The sequence below is a fragment of the Gavia stellata genome, chromosome 14 (assembly GCF_030936135.1).
Source record: "Gavia stellata isolate bGavSte3 chromosome 14, bGavSte3.hap2, whole genome shotgun sequence".
Classification (NCBI taxonomy): Eukaryota; Metazoa; Chordata; class Aves; order Gaviiformes; family Gaviidae; genus Gavia; species Gavia stellata.
In genome coordinates this window covers 11,329,789-11,340,791 of record NC_082607.1, presented here as the reverse complement: position 1 = coordinate 11,340,791, position 11,003 = coordinate 11,329,789, and the positions used below count along the sequence as shown (strand labels likewise).

The following is an 11,003-nucleotide window of genomic DNA, read 5'->3' as shown; positions in this document are numbered from 1 at the left end:
GCAGAGCCCCCGGAGCAGCTCCCCTTGTGCAGCCCTGCCCTCCCCCAAACCCCAGCCCTGACACTACCCCCCCTCTCACGCTGCCCTGGGGCAGGAACCGCACAATATGGCAGAGCGCTGTGTGGGACCAGTGGCTTTTAATCCCCCCTTCCTTTAGCCTCATGAGGCTGTGGGTGGCACTGAGGCTGTGGGTGGCACGGCAGGAATGGTAGCTCTGCTGCTGCGGCAGGATGGTGTTTTCAAGCCAGGGGGAAAGGACCACCGGCAGCCTGAGAGCTGTTGCGTCAGAGGGAGGGTTTGTTCCCAGGGCTGGGAGAGATTTGGGCTGGCTGTGGAGAGCAGAGGGAGCCAGTGCTGGAACACGAGGGCAGAGACCTGGCCTCGGTGCAGGGATGCTTCCCTCATACGCAGCCGGGCCACCTCCCTCAATTTTGTCAATGTTTTCTGAGTTGGCGGAAAACTTATGGAGACGGGTCTGTGCCAGCACTACCCCTTTCTCCCCATTGTCCCCTATCCTGGCGTAACCCCCCTCCCTGGTGCAAGGTGCCATTGGTGTGTCCCTCCCCTCTGGCTGGGGCCTCAGGCAGCTGCTGGCAGAAGCGAGGAGCTCTGCCTGGCCTCCCCTTCTCTCCCAAAGCAGCAGGGTGCCAGTGCCCTGCCTGGGGCAAGCCTGGCTCTGGCTGTGCCGTTCCCTGCTGCCTCCTGCCCCTCCTCGTGTTCTGGTCGATTTTCTTGAGCTGTACATGGGTCTCCTGTTGAGCCTGTATATATTGTTCTGGGCCCTGGCCCGGGGCCATCTGTTCTCTGTGTCCATGTGGAGAGTGAGCTGCTCACCAGTCTTGTTGTAGTAATGCCAGGGCGGTAGGACTAACCCTGTGTCTCTGGAAACCATTCATTTCAAATAAACATGCAGAAAACTTTTGGCAGCCCCTGCTTTTTCCCCCCCAGGCAGGGTGGGTGCTGCAGGAGAGCAGGGCCGGTGTCCCGCTGCTGCCGTGCACCTCACTCCTGTCCATCCCTGCCTGCCTGTGCTGCCTGCACTTCCTACCTTGTCTGGCCCCTGGTGCACTGCCAGCTGTGGCATGCTGGGGTGGCCCCTGACCCTGTGCCTGCTGGTGCCAGCCTGGCATGCCCTGCCTGTCCCTGCCCTGCTTTGCCCTGCCTATCCCTTGCCCATAGGGCTGCAGCCCAACCCAGCAGTGGCCCTGCCCTGGCCGTGCAGTGTGTTCATGGGATGGACGGGTCGGAGAGCAATGCCGCGGTGCCTGTGGGCAGAGCAGGAGTCGAGTGAGGTGCAGCGGGTGTTTTATTTGCTCCCCCGTGGCTGACAGGCCCCAGCCTGGCCATACTCCCAGCCCCGACGCTCCTGGGAGCACAGGGAGCAGCCGAGCCACATCCGCGGGGCCCTGCCCATCTCTCACACTGGCCGTAGGGTCCATGCCACAAGCCTGGCAGGGCCCGGAGACAGAGCTACAACTGTGGCCACCTGTGCATCACCCATCCCTGAGCATCCCAGCAGGCCGCGTTCACACTGCCAGGTCTGCGGCTTGCACCTTCGTGTGGGACCCACTGGCCACCCCCAGCCATACACCTGCCTTCCCCAGGGGTGCCACGCCATGGAGGGGTCTGCCAGCAGCCACAGGGCTGCCACTGCTGGGCAGGGTGACGCGGGTGCTGCGGGGCCCTGCAGGGCCACCAGGACTGGGCAGGATGTGGGACTTGGGGCCTGGCCCCTGCCAACACTTGGTGAGACCCAGGTGGTAGATCTCCACCAGGTTGAGCAGCAGGGACACACAGGCCACCCCCAGCATGAAGAGAATGAAGATGGTCTTCTCAGTGGGCCGGGAGATGTAGCAGTTGACGGTGTTGGGGCAGGGCCAGCGGCTACAGGTGTAGAGGGGCTTCAGCTGGAACCCGTACAAGGCATACTGGCCCACAATGAAGCCCACTTCCAAGAGAGCCTTGAAGACGATGTTGCAGACGTATGTCCTCAGGATGGCTCCCCGCATGCAGACCTGTCCCCGCGTGTGCCCCGCAGGGAGCCGGGGCTGCCTGGGGCGCTGCCGCCTGGCCCCACTGCCAGCCTGTGCCGCCGCTTGCTGCTGCGCCTTCTCCTCTAGATGCACCAGGTGCAGGATGTGGCCCAGGTACACGAGACTCGGGGTAGAGACAAAGATAATCTGCAGGACCCAGAAGCGGAGGTGGGAGATGGGGAAGGTGCTGTCGTAGCAGGCATTCTGGCAGCCAGGCTGCTGTGTGTCGCAGGAGAAGCCAGACAGCTCGTCGCCCCAGACCCGCTCAGCAGCCGCCCCCAGCACCAGGATGCGGAAGACGAAGAGGACGGTGAGCCAGACCTTCCCCACCACTGTGGAGTGCTCCTGGGCGCTCTCCAGCAGCCGCCCCAGCAGGCTCCAGTCCCCCATGGCACATGCCGCAGTGCCCTGCAAGACAGCCGCCCTCCAGACACGGCCGCCCCACAACCCACCGAAACGCCACCCCATTCCCCAGCCAGGAGGGTGTGCAGGGACCCAACCCGGGGCAGTCCCTGGAGTGTCCCCACCCTGCGTCCTATGGGACGCCCTAACCTGTCATGGGGAGGGCAGCAGGAGCAAAGGCCTCCGGCAGAAAGCAGCCCGGCCATGCTGGGAGCACCATGGGGGACAGCACGGTGGCAATCCAGCACGGAGACCCCTCACCGTTGGCAGGCACGTGGGGCAGAACCCGGTGCTCCCGCGCCGTCGACTCCCCTCGGCAAGGCAGTGTGGGATGCTGCGAGGCCCCTTCCCGGCTGGTCCCCAGCTCCTCAGCAGGGTGCGGACAGGACCACCTGGCTCTGTCCGTCTGTCCAGCAAACGGCGGGCGCGGAGTTATTGGGGCATGAGGCAGCTGCATACCCCATTGGCTTTTGTTGTGACTGGCAGATGAAACAGCCACTGGGGAAACTTTTTCCCTCTATTTTTGGTATGGGCACTTTTCTAAATATACTCGGGGCTGCAGGGGCTGGTGCTGGGGGAGCGCAAGCCCTTGGACACTGCTCAATGCCACCCAGGGGTCACTGCTCCTGCATGGCGGCTGCCAGGACACCACGGCCACAGCCCCAGCCCAGCCCGGGCACTGCAGCCCCCGCAGCCCCTGGTGGCACCCACCTGGGCTAGGGTGCAGAGGTGGGCACCCCGCACTGGCACCCCAGCCCCTGGCACGTCCCGGCTGGAGCAGAAAGGAAGGAGGCAGCGCCTGAAAACGGAGATTTAATGGCCCGAGATGCCCTCCTGGCCATCCGGGAGGGCCGGACCGGCGCCTGAGGGATGCTATCCGTGAGACAGGGACAGCACAGGGCCGTGGGGCTGGGGCCCCCAAGGCGCTGGCCCTAGCAGGCAGAGCAGCGGTCGCCCTTCTCCTGCAGCCCAGGATTGCGGCGCAGCATGTCCTTGAGGGAGCCGTCCTGCTCCGTCAGCAGCTGGTTGATCTCGTTCTGCTTGTATTCAGAGGAGAGCTTGTGCCCGTAGAAGGAGCCCTTCCCTGACGGGGGGTTGGAGTTGTGCTGACCTCGGCGGACACAGGCCCGCACCACCAGGTAGACCAGCTCCGCCATATTGAGGACGATGCAGATGCTGGAGGTGACCAGCATGAAGACGGTGAAGATAGTCTTCTCAGTGGGCCGGGAGATGAAGCAGTCAACAGTGTTGGGGCAGGGGTAAGCCTCGCACTTGACCAGCCGCACCATCTGGTAGCCCGGGTAGAGCATGTAGAAGATGTACATGAACACAGCCTCAAAGAGCAGCCTGAAGACCACGCTGCAGACGTATGTCCACCACAGTGAACCTGATATACGCATCTTGTGCTTCTTCACCTCCTCCATGTGCTTGGGGTCTGCATGCCCCGTCAGCACCAGCAGCTTCTTCTCCTGGTGCTGCTGGTAGGCCACATGCATGGCCACGAGGAGGGCTGGCGTGGTGACAAGGATGAGCTGCAGGGCCCACAGACGGATGTGGGAGATGGGGAAGAAGTGGTCATAGCAGACGCTGTTGCAGCCGGGCTGCTGGGTGTTGCAGGTGAAGGCGGATTTCTCATCCCCCCAGACACTCTCGGCTGCCACTACCAGCACCATTATCCGGAAGATGAAGATGACGGAGAGCCAGATGCGCCCGATGGCGGTGGAGTGACGGTTCACCCCGCTCAGTACCGTGTAGAGGCCGGCCCAGTTCATTGTTCCTCACGTCTGCAGGAACGATCAGCAAGAGATGGTGTTAGGAGCAGGAAGGACCCCTGACTGGGAGCCAGGGCGACCCAGCCCTGGTGGCAGCAGCCCCAGGAGGGACCTGGGAGCAACTGGCTGCCACAGCCCTGGTAGGTGGACAGCAGGATGGACTGACAGCAGGACAGCGGTGTGGCTCCTGCTGCTGACATGGCTCAGGGCAGCATTTTGGCCAGAGCAAGCAGGAGACTGCTTGGCCCTGCAGTGCCAGCTGCTCCTGCCCTGCCACCCCACCCTGGCACGGGAATCCTGGCCCACAGCTGCTGCGGAGGATGGGGGTGAAGCTCCCACACCTCTGCAGGGCCCCCCAGTCTGCACCCAGTGCTGAGCTCTCTGGCTAGGGATGGACCCAAGGAGCTCCATGGGCTCCTCTGCACCAGCACCTCCCTGCCTTCTTCCCCCCCATTCCCTGCAGGAGTGGAGCCAGGGAGCCTCAGTCTGAGGGGACCCCCCATGCAGCCATGCATTGCCACCCTCCTAGAGCTGTCCCTGCCTAGGGAGCATGGGGTGACCCCGCACCCCAAGCACAGACCCCCACCCCGCTGGGGCCACCCTGCCACTAAGCAGCCCCAGGAGCTGCTTCCCACCCCGAGCATGAGGCTGGGGGGCTGAGACCTGCCCTCTGGCTGCCCCCGTTGTGGAGGGTCCCAGTGGCGCATACCTGCCGGTGAGGAAGGGTCCTTGTGAGCTGCCCCCAATGGCCCCTCTAAGGTCTCATGTCTCCTGCAGGAGAGCTCTGCTCCGCCTGCCCTCGTCTCTATCCACCACTGCCCTGCACTGGAAGTCATATGCTGCTTTATAAAATATTTGCATACAATAGGGCCTTTATCGTCCCCTGAACAACACACTTTAGCATTCAGATCCAACGCCCTGACTTCCTCCCACCCTGGCCAAACAAAGTGCCTGTGTGCTGCATTCCCGCTGTCCAGCCCTGCACCCGCTCCCCAGCCCTGCACCCGCTCCCACCTCGCTCCACGCTGACCACAGCCATGCCCCCCGCCGCGACCGCCAGCCACAGGGTGCTCGTCGCTGTACCCGGTGGGACCCGTGCCGTGGGCATCACTGGGCTGGACGGACACCCAGGGTGCCTGGGGGGGTCCCTTCCCCAGGATGCATGGCAGAGCCCAGCTGCATGCCCATCCCACATGGACGGCACAGGGCACCCTGACCAGAGCTGGGATCTGGCTGCTCCCCAGCATGGCACTGAGCAGTCTGTGGGGACCTGTGGGGCTGGGTGTGCTGGGTAGAGCCCCTGTGGGTCCTGCCATGCCCTCGAGGGTCTGCTGCCAGGGGGTTGGTGCAAGCAGCAATGGTTGCAAGGGCACTGGAGCTGCCCTGTGTGTGCCCCGTCCCACTGGGGACATGGGAAAGAGTCCGCTGGGGTAATGCTGGCTCTGCACTAACGGGGGCTGTGCTCAGTGCTGAGAGCCATGCGCCACAGGAGCTGCTCTCCTCTCTCGGGATGGGGGCCCGCTAATGCTGCCCCACTGCTCGGACACGCTGGTGGGGGCAAGAGCCCCTGTGCTTGCAGAACCCCCCATGCCCAAAGCCCTCAGGGCTTGTGTCCCACCCCCACCATCACACTGTGCCCCACCCCCGTGGGGAAGATGCCATGTCCCTCTGGTTTTGTCCCCAGCCTCAGAAGGGGAGCAGCACATCCAGTAAAACCTATCAGATGGGGACCCGCAGGGTGGCAGGGCAACAATGCCATCCCGAATGCCACCTCCACCCCTTAGCCCAGGGTGTGAGTGCCTGGTGCTGTGCAAATGGTAGTGGGCAAAGACCCTCCAGTGAAGCCATGGGGAGAGCAGCCAGTGCCCAAGCCACACTCTACTCCTCACCCTGCTCTCCCCATGGGGACCAGCAACCCCGGCTCTGCCCTCCCTGGCCCATGGCCGAGTCCTTCTGCAGCCGCCGCCACCCGGGACCCCCAGTGCCCTCCAGCTGGGGGATGTATGGCCACCCCTGCAGCAGTGCAATGCCCACCAGGGTCTCACCTCAGCACCAGGACAGGCAAAGCTCTCGGGAAGTGCAGCGGCCTCAGCCTCCAGCACAGCACCCTGGACTTTATACTGCCCCCCAGTGCGTCACTCACCCCCTCCCAAACAGCCTCGCTCCTTCCAGGACTTGCTCCCTGCCAAGTAAACACCGCAGGTGTGTCCAGCCCATGCTTACACCACTGAAGCACCCACTAGCACCCACCGCTGCAGCCGAGCATCCCCTGGGGACAGCCCAGGGGCCACTGCAGCACCAAGACAGAGCCAGCCCCCCAGGACGGTCCCTGTGGGAGCTCTGTGGTTCCCCTGGCTGCACTCCTCTGCTGTGAGCATCCTCCCAGCCACATCCCCTGCAAACTGGGCTCATGCACCATAGCAGGGCCCTGCTCTCCATCCTGGGGGATGGCTCTGGGCACCCTCAGCACTCGGAGCACCTTGGTCCACTGCTGCAGGCTGCCGGCTGCTCCCTGGGGAGCCACCAATACCCAGATTTAATGTGTAAAAGCGCAGCCGGGAAAGGCAAACAGCCCGTCAACGATTAACCCAACTAACGGCCCACTCCAAGGTCCCGCTGCCCAGCACCCTGCGTGGCCCCGCAGCATTCCAGGACATGGTGACCCTGCCTCCATTTTTGGGGCTGAAGGGCCCCGCACACCATCCCCTGAATGAGGATGGCAGCGGTGCCACTGTCCCCCGCATGAGGACGGCACTGTGGGGCGCCGAGGGGCGGCGGGCTGTTCCCCCGTAGTGTGGCGGGGGGGTGGGCAGTGGGGCCAGGGATCGCCGGGGGTGCAGGCCGGGTGGGGCCGCAATCTCGGCTCACGATAAGACGGCGGCTGAGTCAGGAGCGCCCGGTGGGGAGTGGGAGCGGCCGCAGCCGCCGGCACCGCCCTGGCCGCGCACCCGGGGCCCGGCACGCGCCGCGGGACCGGGGGAGCCCTGCTCGGAGCGGGGTGCGGGGGAGGCAGGCGGAGGGGGGGCACTGAGGAGTGTCGGGGGGCAGACTGGGGGGGGTCAGTATGGGCAAGGGGCTAGTGGGGCCAGGCTGGGGGGATCAGGCTGGGTGCGGGGCACTGGGGCGTCCCGGGCGGGGCAGAGTGGGGGCACGGGGGTATTTGTGGGCTGGGCTAAGTGGGGGGGAAGCAGTGGAGAGGCTGCAGGAACCAGGCTGGGGCTCACTGTGGGCTCCAGGAAGCAGGCCGGGGGCGGTGGGGCAGTGCGGTGGTGGTCGCCGCCCGCTGTGGCCGCTGCGCCCGGCCGCGGCAGCAGGTGGCGCTGCCGGGCCGAGCCGGGCCGGGGGACGACGGGCCCGCACCCGCCCGCGGCAGCACCCGGCGGGGCTCAGCGCGTGGGACTGCACCTGAAAATACGGTAAGGATGGAGAAAAAACAGGAAAGAGGGCGGAGGAACCCGGGGCGTTGCTGTCCAGCCCGGTGCCCGCCCGGTGTCCTCACCGGGAGGTGATGGGAGGACCAGGAGCCCGGGGGGGGGGGCAGGAGCGCGGGCAGCGCCCGCCCCTGCCCGGGGCTGCCGCTGACCTCCGGGCCCGGCCTCCGGGAACCGCCGCCTCTTTGCAGTAGGCAAAACTATTGTGCAAAAGCCAGCGGTCAAGGACAGGCTGTACGAAGCACCCATGGCCTGCGCTGCCTCCAGTGCTCAGAAAACTGCCCCGTCTGTGGCCACGTGGACCAGAAATGGGCTCTTTGTTAATGACGTTAATCATGATGTTAATTTGGTGTCTGAAGCGGCTGCAAAGAGCTCGAGGACGTGGGCACGTTGAACGCGGACGAGCTGATGAGACGGGCAGGGCTGAGCCAGCATCCAGACGGCGGGACAGGGGTGACGCAGCTGCTGGCACCTTGCTGGGGTCAGAGATCTCACAGCCCAGCGGTCTGCGTCAGTACGATGGAGGAAATCAAGCTCCAACCATCACTGAAACACCTCCTCTGCCAGGAGGAAAAGGGTGCTGCAGAGCAGGCTGTGAGAGCCCCCTTTCCCCTGCCATACTGCAACAGGCAGGGGTGGCCCCATGGCTCATGCGTGGCTCAGCCTCACCGCCAGCCTGGATGGCCTCTGCAGTGCAGGGGCCACCAGGCTTCCAGGCTCTGGCTGACGGCAGCAAAGGCATCCCTGGATCCAGGCTGCTGCCATTGGAGAGACAAAACCCTCTGGTTTGAGTCAACTCTGCCGGGAAGGGCATTGCCAGCAGGTGAGCACAGAAATCCTTTGTGCCGCTGCAGCGCAGGGCAGAGGGGGTTGCAGCACACAGAATAATGGCTTGTTCTGCCTGCCTGCAGGTCTACTGTCCTGTGTCCTGAATGTGTCAGGAGTGTGGGGATAGGACCAGACCAGGACACTGTCCCGGTGATGCTGCTGTGTGGAGCAGCATCCTTGTCCTCCTGCTGGCTGTGGCTCCTGGAGCAGGCAGGGGCCAGGCATAGGTCACTCATCTCTCGCCATGCCAGGGACACCTTTGTGGTTCAGTTCCCTTACTCTTCCCTTTGTCAGCAGTCCTAAGCACATACCCTGAAGCTGAGGATGTCCCACAATCGTCACACAGATGTTAACTTGCACATACCCTCCGGGACACAGTGTCCTCTGGGCTTTGCCAGGTCTCCAAAGACATGCTGTTGATGGTCAAGGACACCCTGGACAGATGGCAGGCTCGGGAGTTTTGCAAAGGCAGTAGCATAATAGCAACACGTCATCTGTCACCAGCTTGCCCTTGGGGTCCTAGCTGGGGTGGCTGTGCTGGCACATGGGGGCAGCAGGCAGCTGGGGCCGTGCGAGGATGAGGAGAGGGGACAGGAGGGCAGGGAAAGCTCCTATTCTGGGGCAGAAAGGCATCTGCCCTTCAAGAGGGCACTAGGCACCGCAGCGTGGGCAGCTGGTGGTGATGCTGGCGTTGCTGGGACAGGCCACTGACCGCCAAGCAGGGCTGGCCCCCTGCTCACTGCTCAAACTGCGGCAAGGCAGCTGCTGTTGGAGCTGTGCTGTGGAGCACTGGCATTTCCATGGAAACCCGGCCCCGTGGCCTGATGTGGGTTTTTCCTCTTGGTTCCTCTTGCAGCCAGTCACTAAACAGGGGCACCTGGTGGCTGCGAGGGAGGGCCCTGGGACTGTTGTCCTGGGGCTGCCATGTGCACCTGACCAGGGGGTCCAGTGGTTGGGGCAGCGCTGGATGAGGCTGTGGGTCAGGGTTCAGGGTGGGCAGCCATTCCTCCACCCACAGAGCTGAGCCCTCAGGGAGCAGCTCTGCCCATCAGCGTGGAAAAGCCCAGGGGAAGGCAGCCCTGTGCCCTGGGCAGGAGTCCCGTCGGTCCATCGGAGTCCCATCACAGCTCGGCTCTGTTGCTACCTGTCCCAGGGGCTCCGCAGCACCCCTGCCCTTGGCAGTACAGCACGGCACTCTGCCTGCCTCTGGTGCCTCCCCCACCCTCTCCATCTGCCCCATGGTGAGGGGCCTGCTGCCATCCCAGGCTGGTGACCCCAGGCCATGCCTGTGCTGCCTGCCCTGTGCTGCAGCTCCAGGACACAGGGCACAGGCTGGCAGGGGATGCAGGACCCCCACATTGGGCAGCACCGGGGGCCATGGGGGGTCCAGCGCAAGGGCTGGAGCATGGTGCTGAGGAGGGTGACGTGTGCTAGTGGTAGTGCAGCTGCAAGGGGCCCCTGGGAGAGCGGGGCAGAGCCCCCCATATAGCCCCCTGTGTAGCCCCCCTGCCTGCCCCGTCGGCCCCTGCACCCACCCCCCCCAGCCCCCCCACCCCGTGCTCTGGGCCTCGGCCCTGGCTCTACTGCCTGCACGCTGCCTGGAGGCGATTCGGGCCCCATGCCTGGTTTCCATGGCAACTCCAGTTGAAATTACATTAAAAAGAAATGAAACGAGGAGCTTTTCTGGTTGGCAAGTAGGGGGAGGGGAGCCAGGCTGGGAAAGGCTGGGGGGGGGGTAGCTCGGTGGGAGGGGGCTGTGGGGCAGATGAGGTCCCACATGGGGTCCCAGTGCTGTGGGGGTGCCCAGGAGGGCTGGGAGCATGTGGAGACCCACACCCCCCCTACACCCCTCCTGCTGTGGCATCTGGTGTTGGCAGTCCTGGGTGGCAGGGTGCCGGCTTGCATGCATGCTGCACTGGGGGTCCAGCTCCCCGACCTGGTAGGGTGATACTGGGGTCCTTCTGCTGCCTCTGCGGGGTGGGTGCCAGGGACACAGGGACCGTCCAGACCCTCTGCCAGCAGGCATGGCCATGGCCAGGGTGGCTCTGACCCAGCACAGGGCACCCCACCATGCCTGGGATCCCCTAGACCCTGCACGCTCCAAGAAGAGGCGAGACACATCGCTATTAAAAATATCACTTCTGTTTTATTTGGAATTTGTTACTCTGAGCGGGTGACAGGGTATAAATACATTCTCCAGTGAGCATCCTCACTCGCAGCCCTGCCTGGGGGCAGGGGCTGGGGCAGGGTGCAGGGCCAGGGGGGAGCTGGCCCCAGGCAGTAGGGCCAACCGGTGCATCACGGCTGCCAGTGCTGGCAGCATCTGCCAGCCGGACCGTCTTGCACAGAGACGAGGTATGGTGTCCCCGCAAGGACCCGTCCCTTCCTCCTGCCTCCCCAGGCCCCGGGGTGCCAGCGCCCACCACGGGGAGCTGAGACTGGGGTGTCCCATGTGGGCTCCCGGTCAGCTCCTTCTCCATCCCCGGCTGCACCTTGAGCTCCGCTACCCGCAGCCACGTGCAGTTCGGTGGCCACCA

At 64.5% G+C, this 11,003-nt stretch overlaps 2 protein-coding genes across 2 annotated transcripts; both read right to left on the bottom strand.

The window, feature by feature from the left end:
- Window positions 1-1,526: 1,526 nt before the first annotated feature.
- On the bottom strand, window positions 1,527-2,554 carry LOC132318148 (gap junction alpha-3 protein-like). Its single transcript, XM_059824423.1, has one exon. It carries the CDS (start codon window positions 2,499-2,501, stop codon window positions 1,527-1,529), a length of 975 nt encoding a protein of 324 aa, XP_059680406.1. The 5' UTR covers window positions 2,502-2,554.
- Window positions 2,555-3,367: 813 nt separating this feature from the next.
- Window positions 3,368-4,207, bottom strand: GJB1 (gap junction protein beta 1). The gene has a single exon (XM_009810667.2). It carries the CDS (start codon window positions 4,205-4,207, stop codon window positions 3,368-3,370), a length of 840 nt encoding a protein of 279 aa, XP_009808969.2.
- Window positions 4,208-11,003: the final 6,796 nt, after the last annotated feature.

Bases quoted from the DNA above. Each gene is read 5' to 3' on its own strand.
- GJB1 (XM_009810667.2), bottom strand. From the start codon at position 4,207: ATGAACTGGGCCGGCCTCTACACGGTACTGAGCGGGGTGAACCGTCAC.
- LOC132318148 (XM_059824423.1), bottom strand. From the start codon at position 2,501: ATGGGGTGGCGTTTCGGTGGGTTGTGGGGCGGCCGTGTCTGGAGGGCG.